The following is a 19,209-nucleotide window of genomic DNA, read 5'->3' as shown; positions in this document are numbered from 1 at the left end:
GAAGACCCTTAGGCGCAAGTTAGGAATTTCCAGGTATCTGCTTTCGATTTCCATGTCAAGAATTCTCATCATCTAGCTTGCTCAGCATGTTTGATGAGATAGGAAGCTAAATATTAATGAGGCAAGCTGGGCTGTCGCTGTAATCCCCCTTATTTGGCAATTCACTGATGCATAGCTCAACAGAATCATGAAAGAAGGGATAAGATACTTGCTTCTCGCCATATCCCTAATTTTAACTGCTTTACCACTAATGTCTGTACTTTCAACCAACAGCACCCTCGTCTCTAAAATGATGGACTGAGATGAGCATGGATTTTGCAGCTGCTCTTGAGATTCAGGCTTATTTCTAGATTTGCTTCCATATTTCTTATAGTTATTACATGAATAAGAAATGTTTGGAGGGATATGGACCAAGTGCAGGCAGGTAGGACTAATTTAGTTTGGGATTATGGTCGGCATGGACAGGTTGGACCAAAGGGTCTGTTTCCCTGCTGTATAATTCTAGACTCTATGCTCCCAACTTCAAGACGTGCCTCACAAACATCTCATCCAATTCTACTCTAAATCTCACACTGAGCTCGCATTGCTTAGATCACTACAGTGTGGAGCTGGAGGAGCACAGCAGGTCAGTCAGCAGCAGAAGATTGATGAAACATCAACTCTCCTGCTCCTGTGATGCGGTCTGACCTGCTGTGTTCCTCCATTGACTCTGACTCCAGCATCTGTAGTTCTTGCTACCTCAAGTTGCTGGGATCATTATAAGATTCCACCTACTGTCTCATCATGCTTTTTCTACCAAACATTTTCACCCCATGCTTCTCCACATTGATCTTACACCTATGCACCAATTATCATTATCCTTTCAAGTTCTGAAGCATTTACGTTGCTTCCAGTTTTGTATCATCCACAAACTGTATAAATGACTTTTGGAAGTCCACGTTCACCACACCCACAGCATTCCCCCATCAACTCTCTTTGGTACCTCCTCAAAGAACTCCAACAAAATAGTAACACAAATTTTCCCTTATCAAATCCTTTCTAGCTGCTCCTGATTAACTTAAATTTGTCCATTTGACTATTAATTCCACACCAAATTATTACTTCTAGAAGTATCCCCACCATTCAAGTTAAATTGACATGTCTGTAATTGCTGGATTTTTTCTTTGCAACCATTTTTGAACAGGGTTGTGATATTTGCAGTTTTCCAGGCCTCTGGCATCAACCCCATGTCCAGAGATGACTGAAAGGTAATTGCCAGTACCTTTTGAAATTTTCACTCTCACTTCCTTCAGTATTTTTGGATGAACCTCAACTTGTCCAAGTGCCTTGTCAACTTTAACTGCCAACACTTTATCTATTACCTCCTCCTTATCAATTGTGAACTGAGTATAGTGACTGAGTTTCCTCCTCCATCACCATGGCCTTGTCAGTAAAGACAGATATGAAATATTCATTTAATGTCTCAGCCATGTGCCTTTGCTTTCACGTGTAAATTTTCTTGTCAGTCCCCAAACAAACCTATTCCTCATTTTACCACCCTTGTTTTGGGATTTGCTATTGGTATTTCCCTTTGTTAGCTGTCAATAACTTTTCATAATCCCTCATATTTTCTTTTTCAGTTCCTTTCAGAACATTTTGCGTTCAACCTAGTTCTCATTTTCTGACATAAGCATCCTTTCCTTTTTAGCTTAATTTCTCTCTCCGTTTTTCATCCAGAGAGCTTTGGATTATAAAACGCTGTCTTTCCCTTTTGAGAGAATGTATATTATTGAGAGTACATATATTGTATTTGAGCCACCTCTTCATCACTTTTTCTTCAAGTGACGTGTCAAGTAACATTTGTGCCACAACTGTACCAGGCAACGACTATCTCCGAGGGAATCTAACCATTGCCACTTGACATTCAATAGTTCACCCTAATTACGTCCTCTATTGTCAACACCCTGGGAGTTACAAATGACCAGAAACTGAAATGGACTAGCCATATAAATACTGTGACTACAAGATTTAGGAATTCTGTAGCAAGTAAATCACCTGACATCCCAAAGCCTGCCCATCATCAACAAGGCTTAGATTGGGATTATGATGGAATACTCCTTACTTCCCTGGAAAAGTGCATCATCAACAACACTGAAGAAGCTCAACACCATCCAAGACAAAGCAGCCCATGTGATTGGCCCCCCATTCAACACCGAGTAGCAGTAGTGTGTAGTGGCTACAAGATGCACTGCAGCAACTCACCAAGTTTCATTCAGCAACACTTTCCAAACCCATCACTACTGACCTCTAGAAGGACATGGACAGCAGATGCATGGGAGCACCACCACCAACAAGAGTTCCTTCAAACTACACGCGAGTCTGACTTGGAAATGTATTACAGTTCATTCACTGTCACTGCCCGAAAGTTTGAAGAGCACTGTGGTAAGACCTATGTCCCATAGACTGTGCATTCAAAACAGCTACTCACCATCAGCTTCTTAAGGGCAGTTTGATTGGGTGATAAATACTGGCCTAGCCAGTGATTATTATGTCCCATGAACAAATAAAAAATAAACTCTCACTCCTGCACCATTTCTCAAACTGTGTAATCTGCTGCATCTTCTTATTTCTGTTCTCACTAGGGTACAGCACCAGCAGTAATTCGGGTGTAGGTATTAAGAAGCCTTCAATGTGGATATCAGGGTGGCTACATCTTCAGAAAGAACATAGGAGCAGGGATAGGCTCGTTGGCCCTCCAACTCTGTTCTATCATTCAATAAGAAAATGACTGATCTGGTTGTTTCAGCAAATGTTCCATCTGCTAAATTTTTGTCTACTCACTTAACCTGCAGATTCTTTACCTCCTCCAGAAAACTTGTTACCTGAATAATTTTTGTCTTACCAGTAAATTTAGCTTCCATACACATAGTCTATCATCCAAATCATCGATATAGCTTGTAAGTACTTGGGCATCCAGCAATGATTCCTGTGGCATTCTACTAGTTACAGCTTCCCAACTCATGTTTAGGATCTCCCTGATGTTTGTCATCACACTGTGTCACACTTGCTCCTCTAGTTTTTTTTCACATATACAACAGCCCAATCAGACATTCTTAGAAAGGACTGTTGTGTGAAAGCTCTTTAGCCCCATAAAAATGAAAGTACAAGAATGAATACTGTTTCAGGCTACACAGACCATACCCTGGCCAGTGCCAGCCCAGACTTGTGTTTTATTGTGTGTATATTTTGGGGTTTTAAGTGTTTTAAAAGTAGTGTCATATTAATTATGTATAATATGATTTTATCAGCAGAATGTTGTTTGATGAAATTTAAAACAGTTTCTTTTATCTCACTGAGTGGTACAGTTTACTTCTATATATAACTGTAACTGGTAATCTACTGCCCTTCAGTAAGAGCTGAAGGTGACTGGAGAACAGTTGGTCCTACAATGATTGTGGAAACGCTGCCACCCTTGAAAGCCTGCTGCTAATGGTGTGTTTGTTACAGGTTGCATGCCTGCAGGCACAAGGAGATGATGCATTGAGAAAAGAGAACTATGAGGAGGCTGTGCATTATTACACCCAGGGTCTAATGCTGGATGCCAAGGACTGCCAGTTACTGTCATGCCGTGCCTTGGCGTTCATTCAGATGAAGCAATATGAGGCTGCAAAGTTGGATGGAGAATTCCTGATTCAGATCCGGCCAGAGGCTCCACAGGTTAGGCTTCGTGGAGACGCATGTTGAGAAAACACAGCCTGCCAGTTCAGAGGTTAAGGGGAAAGAGCTCTTTGAAAACTTATTTAGAGTCTGTGGAAATCAAAACTAATCTGAAATCATTCCTCAGGAATTCTGGTGCAGGCTACCTGCTCATGATCTAGTTTACATCTGCCATAGGGTAGACATAGCTCCATTTTCATGTAAACACCATGCTCCTTTATCATCACCGACAAATAGTCATGATGCTGGAGTTGATTTTTCTCTATCTGTGTTAGTCATACATATAAGATTAAGAATCCGTGGCAGCCTTTCCTGATTCATATTAACAGCACTCCAGCTTCCTGGACCAGCTTATTTGCTTCATTATTCACAAATCCTGTACAAAGCTGGCCTCAAATGTCAGTGTCTATGAAATTTAGGGAATGAAGAAAATTAAAATGAGTATCACAGAGATGGACAGGGGCTCTGCAAGGCATTTCAACTCCTTAACATCTTCCACTAAGGCTAAAGGTGCAATGGGTAAGGATTTAACCAAAGTAAAAATAAAAGATATACAAGATATAAAAGATATATAAAAATAAAAAATATACACAGCTGTAGACTTGAGGCTACAGCTGGCCAGCTCTGTGCCAGTCTATGGCAAATGCTTGTAGCAGGTGTCATTCTATCGAATGGCACTGTTGGCTATCTGCTGATTAGCATTATGTGGGGATACCAACCCCCATGACTCTTCCAATATGGGTAGTGAAGGGATCAATTTTTTAAGGTTTTCTGAAGGGCTACGTTTTTGAATTTCGTGGTCTACCTTTTGGTTTTCAGTGGTTCCCTATCAGTTCTTACTAATTCCTCTGTCAAGTAAAACAGTCTCATACCTTCGGATTTATGTTGTCATGTGGGGTATTTAGACTTTAATAGAAGCCGAATTAGAAGAATTCATCAATATCCTCAATAACCATCACCACTCCATTAAATTAAACTCACAACGCACAAGGAAAGCATTAATTTTCTAGAAACTGCAGCACTTAAATTGGCATAAGACAACAGGCATAAGTTAGCAAAAAAATTTTCCTTTTTAAAAAAGCCGATAGAAACCTATACACAAGCCATCAACATAAACACACCTTCACAGACTGTTGAAGTCACAGTTAGGCAGTTGCATGTTCATCTCTAACAATTCACCACTCCTCAAATAATTCAAGCTGTGAGAGAAACTTTGCAATGTGATATCACATAAATGCAAATTGTGATGAAATAAAACTATTCGATATTCAATTAACCAAGTGATACTGTGTTATTTTCAGTAGGGAAAGGTTGAAAGGTTTAAAACGGGTCTTCCCCATCTTCTAATCCCCTCTCCCCTCTCTGCATTCTCACTCTTCCACAAGCCCATTTCTCCCGGTACCTTCCTTCTTTGTCTCAACAGCCTTGCTGTCTCACTGCTCCCGCAGTGACTGGCTCATGGAGACAGAACCAGCTTGTGACTGGGGGAGGACCTTCAGTGATTCTGTCAGTTCCACATATGGTGGTTGGGGTAGAAGTTGGGGGGAATTTTCTGAGATAGCTTGCCAGTGATCAGTGGGTCAGTGGCGCTTTGACGGGTGGGGGAAAAGTAGCTTTTTCAGCTGATGAATCCCCTGCTGTGCCTTGTTTCTTTTAATGCCATTTAAAACATGACATGTTGCAGTTAACATTCCAGTTCACTAGGAATTGTGAAATGAATGGATGGTTGTGGATTGGCTGCCTTCTATATGACTTGCCAATGCCGATTCCTGTTAACAGTAATGGAACCAAAACATACCTGGGTGTAATCTGAGCGATTGATTCATTACTATCCATTCTACACTGGTACCCAAGACCATTCTTATTGTATCAATCTGCATCTCATTGACATCTTTTCAGGATTTCTGGCCAATCCTGAGATAATAATCCAGGGGTCAAAGTCTACACCGAGCAGTGAATCAGGATAGCCATGGTGATGAGGTGTAGCGGCTGTTCCCAGTTATCCTGTCTTATTTTCTTGCCATTGTTTTCAAAGGCTGTACTTTACCAGGAGTACATAAGAACATTGCAACCCGTCAGACCCCAGGGTCTGAAAGAACTATACAGCAAAGCAGATAGTCACAATGGTAACTGCACCCTTACCCGTACTGTCTCTCAACTAATCTTCATGTTTGAAGATCACCTCCAAAAGCTGATCTCAGCTAATTTCTGCATGTTCAGCCTGGTCTTTTCAATGGGCTGGCCCACAAATTATAAACACTGTCAGGCCTGAGAACATTAGAATAGAGGCAGGAGTGGAGTAATGATTCCATGAACCTGCTCTACCTTTAACATGATTGCAACTGATCTTCAATCTCAATTCCACAATCTTGCCTGATCTCTGCATCCCTAATTTACTTAGATTCCAAGGCATTATTCATCTGAGCTGGAATATAATCAATGGAAAGACAGTCTGGACAAATCAGGTGCTGGTTTGATTGTCCAATGCCAGTGCAAGGATGGAGGGAATATTAGCCTCTTCCTTTCATATATTTAAGCCCATTTGAATTGAAGGCCATTGATGATTCCCGGACAATACAATGCTTTAAATATTTTAATGTTACTGTGTTGATAACTTTCTTCTCATCCTCCGTTACAGAATCATTATTTGCTGTCCCTGGCTAACAGGTACCTTGGCCACACCCAAAAGGCTTTCCACTCCCTACTTCGTTGTTTGGAGCTGGATTCAATGCACCGGAATGAGATTGTGAAAGATCTTTACAAAGCCACCAAGAGCTTGTGTAAAGTCGAAACACACGACAAGTGCTGCGAGGAGAAAGGTACAGAGCCCGAGCTCGATATCCGAATCCTAATAATTCTGTCAAATAGACGGAATAGGTGTAGACAGGTGTCTGCCCGATCTTATGGAAGGTTTGGAGGCTGTTAGGCATTTAATCAGATATGGCCGATAGATTTCTGGATATCACCAGATATAGGAATAGACTGAGAAAGTGCTGTTGAAGTAGAAGATCCTCAGTGATCTAGGTGTACGATGGGGCAGGCCGAAGGAGCTGAATGACCTACTCCTGGTTCTTTTGCCTATCTTCATTTTTTTACCTTCCTGATTAATCCTGGGCTAGATAATTAATGACTTGTTCAGGGCCTTATCCTGCTATTGCCAGTACAAACCCAGCTGCAGGTGGGCCTGTTGCCACATGGGGAGCATGACAAGTAAATCTGTGATAATGGGAACTGCAGATGCTGGAGAATCCAAGATGATAAAGTGTGAAGCTGGATGAACACAGCAGGCCAAGCAGCATCTCAGGAGCACAAAAGCTGACGTTTCGGGCCTAGACCCTTCATCAGAGAGGGGGATGGGGAGAGGGTACTGGAATAAATAGGGAGAGATGGGGAGGTGGACTGAAGATGGAGAGAAAAGAAGATAGGTGGAGAGGAGAGTATAGGTGGGGAGCTAGGGAGGGGATAGGTCAGTCCAGGGAAGATGGACAGGACAAGGAGGGGGGATAAGGTGGTAGGTAGGAAATGGAGGTGCAGCTTGAGGTGGGAGGAAGGGATGGGTGAGAGGAAGAACACGTTAGGGAAACAGAGACAGGCTGGGCTGGTTTTGGGATGCAGTGGAGGGAGGGGAAGAATTGAGCTGGTTTTGGGATGCAGTAGGGGAAGGGGAGATTTTGAAGCTTGTGAAGTCCACGTTGATACCATTGGGCTGTAGGGTTCCCAAGTGGGATATGACTTGCTGTTCCTGCAACCTTCGGGTGGCATCATTGTGGCACTGCAGGATACAACATATCATCCTCCGACACTTCCGCCATCTACAATCCAACCCCACCACCCAAGCCAATTTTCCATCCCCACCCTTGTCAGCCTTCCGGAGAGACCACTCTCTCCTCAACTCCCTTATCCGCTCCACACTCCCTTCCAACCCCACCACACCCAGCACCTTCTCCTGCAACCACAGGAAGTGCTACACTTGCCCCCTCACCCCCGTCCCAGGCCCCAGGATGACCTTCCGTATCAAACAGATGTTCACCTGCACATCTGCCAATGTGGTATATTGTATCCATTGCACCCAGTGTGGCTACCTCTACATTGGGGAAACCAAGCAGAGGCTTGGCGACTGCTTTGCAGAACACCTCTGCTCGGTTCACAACAAACAACTGCACCTCCCAGTCGCGAACCATTTCAACTCCCCCTCCCATTCTTCAGACGACATGTCCATCATGTGCCTCCTGCAGTGCCGCAATGATGCCACCCGAAGGTTGCAGGAACAGCAACTCGTATTCCGCTTGGGAACCCTGCAGCCCAATGGTATCAGTGTGGACTTCACAAGCTTCAAAATCTCCCCTTCCCCTACTGCATCCCAAAACCAGCCCAGTTCTTGCCCTCCCCCCACTGCATCACAAAACCAGCCCAGCCTGTCTCCGCTTCCCTAACCTGTTCTTCTTCTCATCCATCCCTTCCTCCCACCTCGAGCCGCACCTCCATTTCCTACCTACTACCTCATCCCGCATCCTTGACCTGTCCATCTTCCCTGGACTGACCTATCCTCACCTATACTCTCCTCTCCACCTATCTTCTTTTCTCTCCATCTTCGGTCCACCTCCCCCTCTCTCCCTATTTATTCCAGTTCCCACTCCCCATCCCTGTCTCTGATGAAGGATCTAGGCCCGAAACATCAGCTTTTGTGGTCCTAAGATGCTGCTTGGCCTGCTGTGTTCATCCAGCTCCACACTTTGTTATCATGACAAGTAAATCTGTCTGGACTGCTTGTCATTGCCAGCCTCAAAGACAATCAGAAACTGATTCAGAGACTTTGCTTTGGGAACTGTAAATAAATTATGAATCATGATAGTCTTTGACATCCTTGAGATATCTAGTTCTCTGCTGTTTAGGTCTTGAAGAGCTGCTTCTGAAGGTTGGGTACCTGCTCTGTGATGCTGCATTAGATGCAGCACAAACAGTTCAGTCTGCACCAATTGTCTAGCAATGCACTGACATGAAAACAGCAATGCTAGGAAGAGTAGCTAAGGCCTTCTTTTGATACTGTGATTTGTCAGTGTTCCAGTCCGTGATTCGAATCAGTTAACTTCTGTTGTCTGTAAAATGAAGTGTAGTGAGTTCAATCTGATGGGACTTTAAAACAGGCAAAATGGAGCTTACAAGTGGGAATTCCTCATTTTCACATGATATCCTGCTAGGAGTCATCACCCCTGATGCTGATGTCTTCTCATTTTGCAGTTAGATAATGTGTGACTCTTGATCACAGACTGGCAGCTAATAATCTGATGCTGTTGCTTGTCCCTGTAGATGGATAGATGCACACCTTGAGCAAAAATGGGCCATATTTAATTTTTGTCTCCAGATACCTTTGCATGGCAACATAATTAAACATATTGACAAGACAAAGAATTCATTGCAACAACACAGCCAATCCCCTGACCCCATACAGCCCATCGCCCAGTCCTCTGACCCATCACAGCCCATCCCCAACTCCTGACTCCATCACAACCTCACCCCTGACCGCATCACAACTCATCCCCAACGCATGACTCTTCTGACTCTACAGTTGTTGATTTAACCAACGTTATTAATGACTGTTTTCCAAAAACTTTGCAATTTTGGATGAAAACTTTCTTCCTAATCAAACTATTTCCCTGAATTTTAATCCTCTTGGTGTTAAAAGCACCCTTTGTTTCAGCGAGGTGTACTTCCCAGCTCTCTCTCAGTCCAGCGTTCATGTGAATCCAGTCCCACCAAATAGGGAGAATTGTCTGCCCGATCTTATGGAAGATTTGGAGGCTATTGGGCATTTAATCAGATATGGTCGCTAGATTTCTGGATATCACCGGATATAGGAATAGACTGAGAAAGTGCTGTTGAAGTAGAAGATCCTCAGTGATCTAGGTGTATGATGGGGCAGGCTCAAGGAGCTGAATGACCTACTCCTGGTTCTTTTGCCTGTCTTCATTTTTTTACCTTCCTGATTAATCCTGGGCTAGATAATTAATGACTTGTTCAGGGCCTTATCCTGCTATTGCCAGTACGAACCCAGCTGCAGGTGGGCCTGTTGCCACATGGGGAGCATGACAAGTAAATCTGTCTGGACTGCTTGTCATTGCCAGCTTTCAAAGACAATCAGAAACTGATTCAGAGACTTTGCTTTGGGAACTGTAAGTAAATTATGAATCATGATAGCCTTTGACATCCTTGAGATATCTAGTTCTCTGCTGTTTAGGTCTTGAAGAGCTGCTTCTGAAGATTGGGTACCTGCTCTGTGATGCTGCATTACATGAGCTCTGCATTCAGCTGGTCAGCTCAGCTGTTCAGCTTTGTCAGTCAACAATGAGTGATTTAATCCGAATGCAGTTCCACCTGATCCATGCGAATTGTTACTCAGCAATAAACAACAAGGACCTAGCCAAAACAGCCTATGAAAACTGTCTGAAGTTGGCAGTCAAGCTGAGGAGCACTCAAGAACACATCAAGGTACAAGCTGCTCAGTCCTGATGGAAGATCAGAGACCTGAAATATTAATTCAGTTTCTCCGTCAATGTTGCCAGACTAGCTGATATCTCTGTTTTTATTCTAAGACCACTTTTGTTTTTCTCTGCTTTTCTCTGTTGACTCATGATGGGCTACAATCCCATGGGCTTCAGCACTTTTCCATATTTCTAAATCAGCCACATTTCCTGCCAAGGTCCTCATAGTCAATGCAGACCAATTCTACAATTGCAACCGTGTTCAGAATTGGAGGATTGATTGTCTGCTAATTGGAATAAATGCCCTTTGTCACCTGTTTAGGTGATTAATAGGTTTACAGCTATTGAAAATCACATCTCACTCAATCTAACTGCTCAGTATTCTACCTTGATGTGACATACACCACTTCCTCAGGAAGTTCATTCCACACAAAAACACCTCTGTGTAAAAAAAATTGCCTCTTGTGTCTTATTTTAAGCCTCTGTCCTCTCACCTTAAAAATATGGCCCCCAGTCTTGATGTACATCAGAGGGAAAAGACAACTACCGTTAACTCTGTTTGTACCCCTCAGTATCTTATAAACATCTGCCAGGTAGTCTGTCAACCTCCTAGACTCCAGTGAAAAATGTACCAGCCAATCCAGCCTTTCTTTATAGCTCAAACCTTCCATACAAAGCAACATCCTGGTATACCTCATCTGAACCCTGTCCAGTTTAATAATATTGTTCCTAAATCTGGGCGACCAGAACTGGACACAGTGTTCCAGAAGGGGTCTCACCAATGTCCTGTACAACCTCAACATGACTTCCCAACTCCTATACTCGAAGGACTGAGCAATGTAGGTAAGTGTGCCAAATGGCTTTTTAACCACCCTGTCGATATGTGACTTCAAAGAATTATGTGCCTACATCCCTAGGTCCCTCTGTTCTACAACACTACCCAAGGCCCTACATTAATTTTATAAGCCCTATTTTTGTTTGTTGTAGCAAAATGCAATGCTTTGCATTTATCCAGGTTGAACGCCATCTGCCATTTTTCAACCATTTGATCAAGATCCTTTCGTAATCTTCGAAAGCCTTCTGCTATGCCACCAATTTTGGTGTCTTATGCAAGCTTACTTACCGTGCCTTGTATATTCACATCCAAATCATTTAAATAAATTATGAACAAAAGAGGACCCTGAACTGATCTCTGAGGAGTACCACTGGTCACTTGCCTCCAGTCCAAAAAGCAACCCTCCACCACCAATCTCTGTCTCCTGCCATTAAGCCAATTATGTACCCAATTGACAAGCTCACTCTGAATCCCACTTAGTCTACCATATGGAACCTTGTCGAAGGCTTTGCTAAAATCCAATAAACAACGTCTACTGCTCTGTCATCATCAATCTTTCTGGAAACTTTCATCAATCTTTTTGATAGCTTTCTAATGTAAGTTGTTATCTGGATTTTGTGTTACAGTGCTGTGCAGGTCTTGCTGAAGTACATATGACAGCTGGCCGCCCTGAACATGCCATACGATACTACCTTGAACTGCTAGCAATCCTGGAGCATAATGAACAGGAAGCCCGGGACCAATACTCCGGATATGAGAGGCATGCTTTATCGATCAGGTACCTTGCTGAATTCAACATGCAGGATTAAAGAAGATAGATAATTAGAATTGAACAGAGTGACTGCTGCACATGTCTTTCATGTTCTTTTACTCTTTGCTGTTTCAGATGATTTTACAGAGACTGTGATGGCTAGGGTCTCCTTGAGGGAATACTTGGGACCATGGTCTAAGATCTTTAAGCCAAATACCTTTATTAAAAGCAAGCCATCACCAAAGCACCTATGTCTCTAACTAAATTAACAAATTACAAGCACTACCCACCAGGGTCAGTTTAGGCTAAATGTTGCATATTAAAAGAATGTTGTACAGTTGAGATGATGCAGCATTCCCATTAGCGCAATGCGTGGGCATCAGACTAGAATGGTCTTGGGCTTCCAGTTGGCACAGTGTACAGGGTTACGTTAGTGTGTATGTGGGAATCCTATGAGTGTAGCATATTGAATTCCAACAAATACAGGGTGAAGGATTCGCCAGAGACACAGTGTGGGGTTTGATCTTAGGCAGGTTTCATCCTGAGACAGGGAGCAGAGTTTGTCCTGAGTCAGAGTACAGGGTCCCTCCAAGGCAGGGTACAGAGTTCAGCCAGAGAGCATACACGGTTCCTGCAGAGATAGCATGCAGAGCTCCCCCTGAGGCAGGGTACGAAGTTCCCCGAGGGAAGGTGTGGGGTTAGAACGTGATAGGTTCAAGGTGTCAGGGGAATGGGCTATGAAGGGAGAAATAAACAACTGGTGTATGTTTTGATGGATAAGTCAGAGAATTGAGAGTTGAACTTCATTTGAAATGTAGATTTTTCTTTTGTGTTACACGTCAGAGGTTATATATCAGGGTTGCCCATATTTGCCCTCTCTCCACAGCATGATTCAAAGTCAGCAATTTATTTGTTCTGAAGGCTATTCACAGTGGGTTTCTGGAAAGTTTGTTACTTTTTGTGGTGTACTTCAATTACTTATACTTGCTATTATTAACCAGGTTTTGTCGCTAATGCAAAAATTGTCTGTGTGGTGCTAGTGAGAAGGGAAGCTGTAGACCTCAAGAAGCTATCGAAGTACTGTTCAGGTGGGCAACAAGTATTAAATAGCCTTCAATTCAGAGGAGTGAGATAATGTGTTTAAGGAGGTTAACAATAAACAACTGGACACTGAGAGGCATTTTGGAGAGCATGACCATAGATCCCCGAAGGTAACAGCATGGGTAAATAACTAGGAAGGGCACTTAACTCTATGAAGGCGCCCAGTCTAGTTTCCTTCATTCATTGAGGAATGGAATAAGGCACATATAAAGAATTAAATGTTGAAGGAAGGATGTAATCACACTGGAGAGGGAACAAAGGACAATGAAGAAAGTTATCTAAGATTAAAAAGAAATCTCGATTGATTGGGCCAATGGGCTGAGGAGTAGCTGGTGGAGTTTAACTTGGATTAATAAATAAGGGCAGGACTTATACAGTTAATGGTAGGGCCCTGGGTAATGTTGTAGAATGAGAGACCTAGGGATTCAGGCACATAATTCTTTGAAATTTGCATCACAGGTAGACAGAGTGGTTTATTACACATGCCTTCGTTACCCAGATCTTTGAGTATTGGAGTTGGGACATCATGTTAAGGTTGTACAGGATGTTGGTGAGGCCTCTTCTGGAGTACTGTCTGCAGTTTGAGTTGCCCTGATATAGGAAGCATATTATTAAATTGAGAAGGGTTCAGGAAAGATTTACCAGGATGTTGCTGGGCATGGAGATTTGAGTTATAAGGAGAGGCTAAATAGACTGGGACTTTTTTGACTGGAGCATTGAAGGTTGAGGGATGACCTTGTAGAGTTTTATAATCATGAGGGGTATAGATGAGGCAACAAGCAAAGGTGAGAGGAAAAAGATTTAAAAGGGACAACTTTTCTCACAGAGAGCAGTTCCTGTGTGGATTGAACTGCCGGAGGAAATGGTGGTTGCAGGTCCAGTTACAACATTTGGATAAGTACATGAATAGGCAAGGTTTGGGGGGGATATGGGCCAAGTGGAGGCAAGTGGAACTAGTTTAATTTGGTATTATGGTTGGCATGGACTGGTTGGACTGAAGCGTCTGTTTCTGTGCTGTATGACTCTGAGATTGTTAGTTTGTTGCCTGGGTTGGAGAACTTTAACTACGTAGAAAGTTTGAGCAGATAGCTTTTGTTTACTTTTTCAATGATGAACTGACGAGAATGTGGATCGTGCATTGTAATGGCAGTTTCCCTACCTCTGAACCAGGAGGCCCGGGTTCAAGTTCCACTTGCTTCAGAGGTGTGTCATAATGTCTTTGGACAGGTTGATTTGAAAATATCTCTAAATTAGTACATGCACTGAAAATAAAACAAGGAAGTAAGGAGAGATTTAATTGAGCTGTGCCAAAGATCAGGGACCTGGATAAAGTGAATAAAAGGAGCTATCTCCTAACTAGAGAAGAGGACAGTAGCTGGAGGAATGATGTAATACCATTGGCAGGGGGAATGCAAGGAGAAAAGATTTCATCCAAAGGGTGGTGGCATTTGAAATTGATAGCTTGAAAAACGATCGAAGCACAACATTTTTTTAAAACTTGAATATGCACTGGATGTGCTGTGACCTCAAGGGCTAAGAACTAGAAATTGAGGCTAGAGATCACTTTATTTTCAGATATGATGGGCTGAATGACCTCCTTATGTGCTGTGAATTTTGATCATTTCTACATGAGAGAGGTTTCTGTAACATCTGATAGAGGTAACAACCTTCTCAGCAGCGTTCCAGTTGATGGTGGGTGGTCCACATGTTACCACACAGGGATGATAAGCCAAACCAAATCAGCCTCTCTGTTTCAGGATTCACAGCATAGAAAAATTAAACCTTTCACTGATCTTCAAAATTGCTCAATTGTTCGTAATCAGGTTTTCTGAGTAACAGATCTTTGACACCAAATGTGTAACTTAAACAAAATTAGCAATTTATTATTAATAATGTAACATTAGTAGAACACTGATAAACAATAAGGCAATCTAATCAACATCTACCATCTAAACCCCAGTTGAGAGACAAATTTTAAAAAAAAATAGAGAATTATAATTTGCCAACTTAATAATCAGCTTCAAACAATGGATACCAGGCCTGTAGAAATCCTTTGACAATATGCTGTTCACTGCTATGTAGAGCTGTATATATTGCTTGAATTGCAAAGTCATCAGGTTATATAAATAGTTTCAACAGACTTATAGAAATGTTTCCAGACAAAGTCCGCCCTGATGCAAACCCAGGGAATTAAGTCATCGTCACATATCATGAGCCTGACATGATTTGAACATGCATCCTTTTGATCTGGTATCAGACATGCTACCATTGCACCATAAGCTCACAGTCAAGGGTGTAAACACGAAACGTCAACTTTTCTGCTCTTCTGATGCCGCCTGGCCTGCTGTGTTCCTCCTGTTCCACATTGTGTTGACTCTACTCCAGCATCTGCAGTTCCTGCTATCTTCTAGAAATATTTACTTATTTATCGTAGACTGGGATTCTTTTCTCAGAACGTTCAACAAATCAATAACTGAGGAGAAACTAGAGAGAGAACAAAACAAAGCACCCCATTCTCCAGAAGTTTAAGAAAAATCACACTGCTTTCTGTGAAAAACCCAGACAGAATTGGTTCCCTCTTTTGAATCGACATGCTCTGTCAACTGAGAATTGGCTGGTTAGCACCAGTCCTCCCTTGATCGACCAATTCAACATACAACCTGCTGCCAGCCCTGACCATAGCAGCCACTAGCACCATCTACAGTGTCCTTAGATTGGTGATAAATTTAACACTTAACTTCAACTCACAAATCAAAAAAAAAGAAAAATAATAATAGTCTTAATGTACCTCCACCCTTAAAAGAATCGCAACTCCATCTCAAAAATGTGTTTCATGTCAAGGTTAGTAACACTTAGGCAACAAAGAAGACTCAAAACTCTTAGCTGTTCAATTCTTCTTCCCACTAGATTCTTAATCACAATACAACTTTCTTGGTTACATTCTTAATTTTTCAATGGTTTATATTTAGGACAAAGCATCAACAATTACACTTTCTTTCCCTGAAATATGTACAATTCTTAGATTAAAACCTCAAAAGAACAATTTCAGAATTTTAGCTTAAAATTTCTCAATGAAAGTCAATGGATTATGATCAGTAAAAATAATCAAAGTTTCCTAGCTCCCGTGTTGAAAATAAAAGTTAAGGAGCTGCCAACACTTGCAATGTTTCTTCTTCTACAGTGGAATTTTTTTCTGGGGTTGGTTTAACTTCTGGGAAAAATAACTCACTGGCTTCTCCATTCCAGCCTTGTCATCCAGATTTTTATTGGTGGGATTTGAACCCGTGCCCCCAAAACATTGCCTGGGTCTGTGGATTAACAGTTTAGTGATAATAACACTAGGCCATCACCTCCTGGAAACTCCTTCAGAAATATGGATAAATACTGTAACATTGAAGATTTTATTTTGTCTGGCTTAACAATGTATCTCTAACCAGTTTTAATGGCACCCTTGTTTCACAGCCATAAACTAATTTAAATGGGCTAATGCCAAATAGATTCATTTGGAGAATCTATGGTGTCAAATAAATCTGACACTTTATCCCAATTCTTTGGACACTCATAACAATAGGCTTTGATCAATGTTTTGCCAGTCTGTTGATACCTCTCCAAAGAATCTTGGATCTGTGGTTGGTACCCTGTCAATTTTAGTTGTTTAATTCCCAAGATGCTAATGATATCCTGAAAAAGGTTTGACATAAAGTTTGATTCTTGATTTAGACTGTACTTCCATTGGTAGACCATTACCAATGAAAAACTGTGAGGTTTTCCACTACCACTACCACTGATTGCCCTGAAGGGAATAGCCATTAAAAAAAACTCTGTTCTTGTTCTTTTTCATAAAACAAACCACGGTTCAAAGTTCAGATCTTAACTTCAACTCTCAGTTCCAAATCAAAAGAGAAAAATAAAAGAAAAATAGTGATGGCCTCAACAAATAGCATTAGATCGTTTCAGTGTAAAGACTAAATGTGTTGAAGGACAGAAACGTACCTCAAATCAACTGGTATCTGATAGTTTGCCTCGCTCAGCACTGCTCTGAAGTGTCTGGATCATCCTTCTCTTCACTGCTGCATGCTTCCCTTGAGACTGCCTTCCTTTCTCCAAAACAGGATGAATTTTGTAAAAAGTCAAAATGACACTGACTTCCCTGCTTGTGTGTATTTGCTGCAGAGAGTTCTGGAGTTCGGAAAGACAGGTGATGGTGTACCTGAACCTGACTAAGGCCTATTGGATTATTCAACAGCACCATAAAGCTTTAGTGTTTGGGAAGAAGTACCTGGAGCACTTAATAGGAGGACCACCAACTGGATACTGTCAGGACGTAACATCTGCTTATCATCAGGTGAGCAGGTTCAAAATCATTTGCAATCATGGTTTGTGATTGAGAGCAGTTTGATCTGAGAGCAGGTAGAGCAAAGTGTTAAGATAACTGTTGTCTGACTGATCAAATTGGGTCTACCTTTTTGTAGGTTGGATTCATTTCAGAATGCTTGGGTGTCAAGTTGGCAAAATGTTGAGTGTTTGACCAGATTCCACATAAGGAATTCTTTTCCTGAGCACCTTCTGTAGAGCTGGCAATGGCAAAACAAATCACCTACCACCCAAAGGAGAACTCAGTGCTGATGGACATGCTCCATAGCCCCATAGGTTTTCAATACAGAATCAAACTCTGCTAACAAAGACATCTGTGGTTAAGGAAAAAGGGACATTTTCTCAATGCATCCTGCCCCTCACCTGAAGAGAATATAGTTGGAATGATAGGGTACAGTCAAGGGGTAGACCACCATCATGCCTAGAGACAGAGGAAAAGTCGGGAATAGCTCACACCTGAGCCTGAGTTTGGCAGTGGCTGTGGTGGGAGTGTGTAATAGTCAGTTTTGACATTCAGAGTCATAACCCTGAAACCCTAAAAGAAGTCAGAAAATCCTACGTAACAGGAATTTTATTTGGCCACATTGAAACATGTAGCTTTGAATAACAACGATACATTATGCACAATTGTTATTGCTCACTTCATTTTTCTGGTGTCCTAAGGCATTATCCATTACATTTTTTGTTCCTATTTGGTGATACGGAGCTAAGCTTAGTATCACGTCTTCAGGCATTTTAAATGAGGCATATACTAGAAGCCTTAGTAATTCATGAAGCAAATTCTTCATCAGCCCAGGATATGTGTCCTGGAGATCTATAACAGGTGCTTTAAAATTAGAACTAGATCTTTATTTCGTGCTTCCCTTATACATTGTTTTCTTGGAATTATCAGTTCTTTTCAGGGCTGTGTCAGTCATTAGGTGGGTTCACAATAAGACGCAAAATAATAAAACCTATATTAGGATTACTGTGCAAGAATGAATGCAGTGTTTTGTAAACAAGATTGGTGAGTTGCATGGAAATATGATGCTGTAGATCAAGGAAGGGCGGGACTGGTTATTAACTATTCCTGGATGCAAGGTTTCCAGGAAAGTAATCAAAAAGAAGTAAGGCTTAGAGAGGTTGGATAAAGCAAGTAAGAGAAACAAAGAGAAAGTGAGAACAGACTGGAAGCTAATAGGAAAGGAAATTTGGAATTCAAATATGGACATTGAAATGAGTGATTAAAGGAGGAATGAAACCAATTAGGTATCAAAAAGAGGAGGCAGGAGGCATGGCTGTGGTTCAAAATTAATATTTTATACTTATTAGCTTTACCAAAGAAGAATATGCTGCGTAATTCTGAGCAAAAGAAGAGTTCGTTCAGAAACTTGAAGGGTTTAAACTTGATACGGAGGAAGTGTTGGATCGAAAACCGAAGTTGCTGGAAAAACTCAACAGGTCTGGCAGCAACTGTGAAGAAAAATTCAGAGTTAACGTTTCAGGTCCAGTGGACCCTTCCTCAGAACTGGTCCGAGAAAGGGTCACCTGACCTGAAACATTAATTCTGTTTCCTCCTTCACAGATGCTGTTAGATCTTCTGAACCTTTCCAGCAACTTCTGTTTTTGTTCCTGATTTACGGAATCCACATTTCTTTCGGTTTTTATTTAGGAAGTGTTGGATAGGCTGTTTGTACTTAAAGTCAACAAAGCATCAGGACTGGATGAGATGCTTCCAAGCATGCTGAGGGATTTGTGAATGGAAATTCTAGAGGCACGGACCATAATTATTCAATCTTCTTTAGACTCAACAGTGGTGCTGGAGGACTGTAGAACTGCAGATGTTACATCCTTGTTCAAAAAGGAATGCATCCAGGCTAGTCATTTAATCTAGATGATGGAGGAGAATTTAGAAATAGCTCTTTGGGACAAACTTAACAGTCACTTGGGCAAATTTTGGTATTTAAAGAAAGCCAACAGGGATTTAGTAAAGG

General features: G+C 41.8%; 1 protein-coding gene across 1 annotated transcript in view; it reads left to right on the top strand.

Annotated features, from left to right (window-relative positions):
• LOC125465326 (tetratricopeptide repeat protein 28-like) overlaps positions 1–19,209 on the top strand; it is a 288,267-nt gene that overhangs the window by 26,874 nt on the left and 242,184 nt on the right. The window contains exons 6-10 of the mRNA XM_059638296.1: positions 3,487–3,696; positions 6,335–6,515; positions 9,932–10,182; positions 11,637–11,788; positions 17,036–17,207. Of these exons, the coding sequence (XP_059494279.1) occupies positions 3,487–3,696; positions 6,335–6,515; positions 9,932–10,182; positions 11,637–11,788; positions 17,036–17,207 (966 nt within the window). The remainder of the gene's footprint in view (positions 1–3,486; positions 3,697–6,334; positions 6,516–9,931; positions 10,183–11,636; positions 11,789–17,035; positions 17,208–19,209) is intronic.

Source organism: Stegostoma tigrinum, chromosome 29 (assembly GCF_030684315.1).
Source record: "Stegostoma tigrinum isolate sSteTig4 chromosome 29, sSteTig4.hap1, whole genome shotgun sequence".
Taxonomy (NCBI): Eukaryota; Metazoa; Chordata; class Chondrichthyes; order Orectolobiformes; family Stegostomatidae; genus Stegostoma; species Stegostoma tigrinum.
Note: the sequence above shows the minus strand (reverse complement) of the source record. Positions and strands in the feature narration are given on the sequence as shown.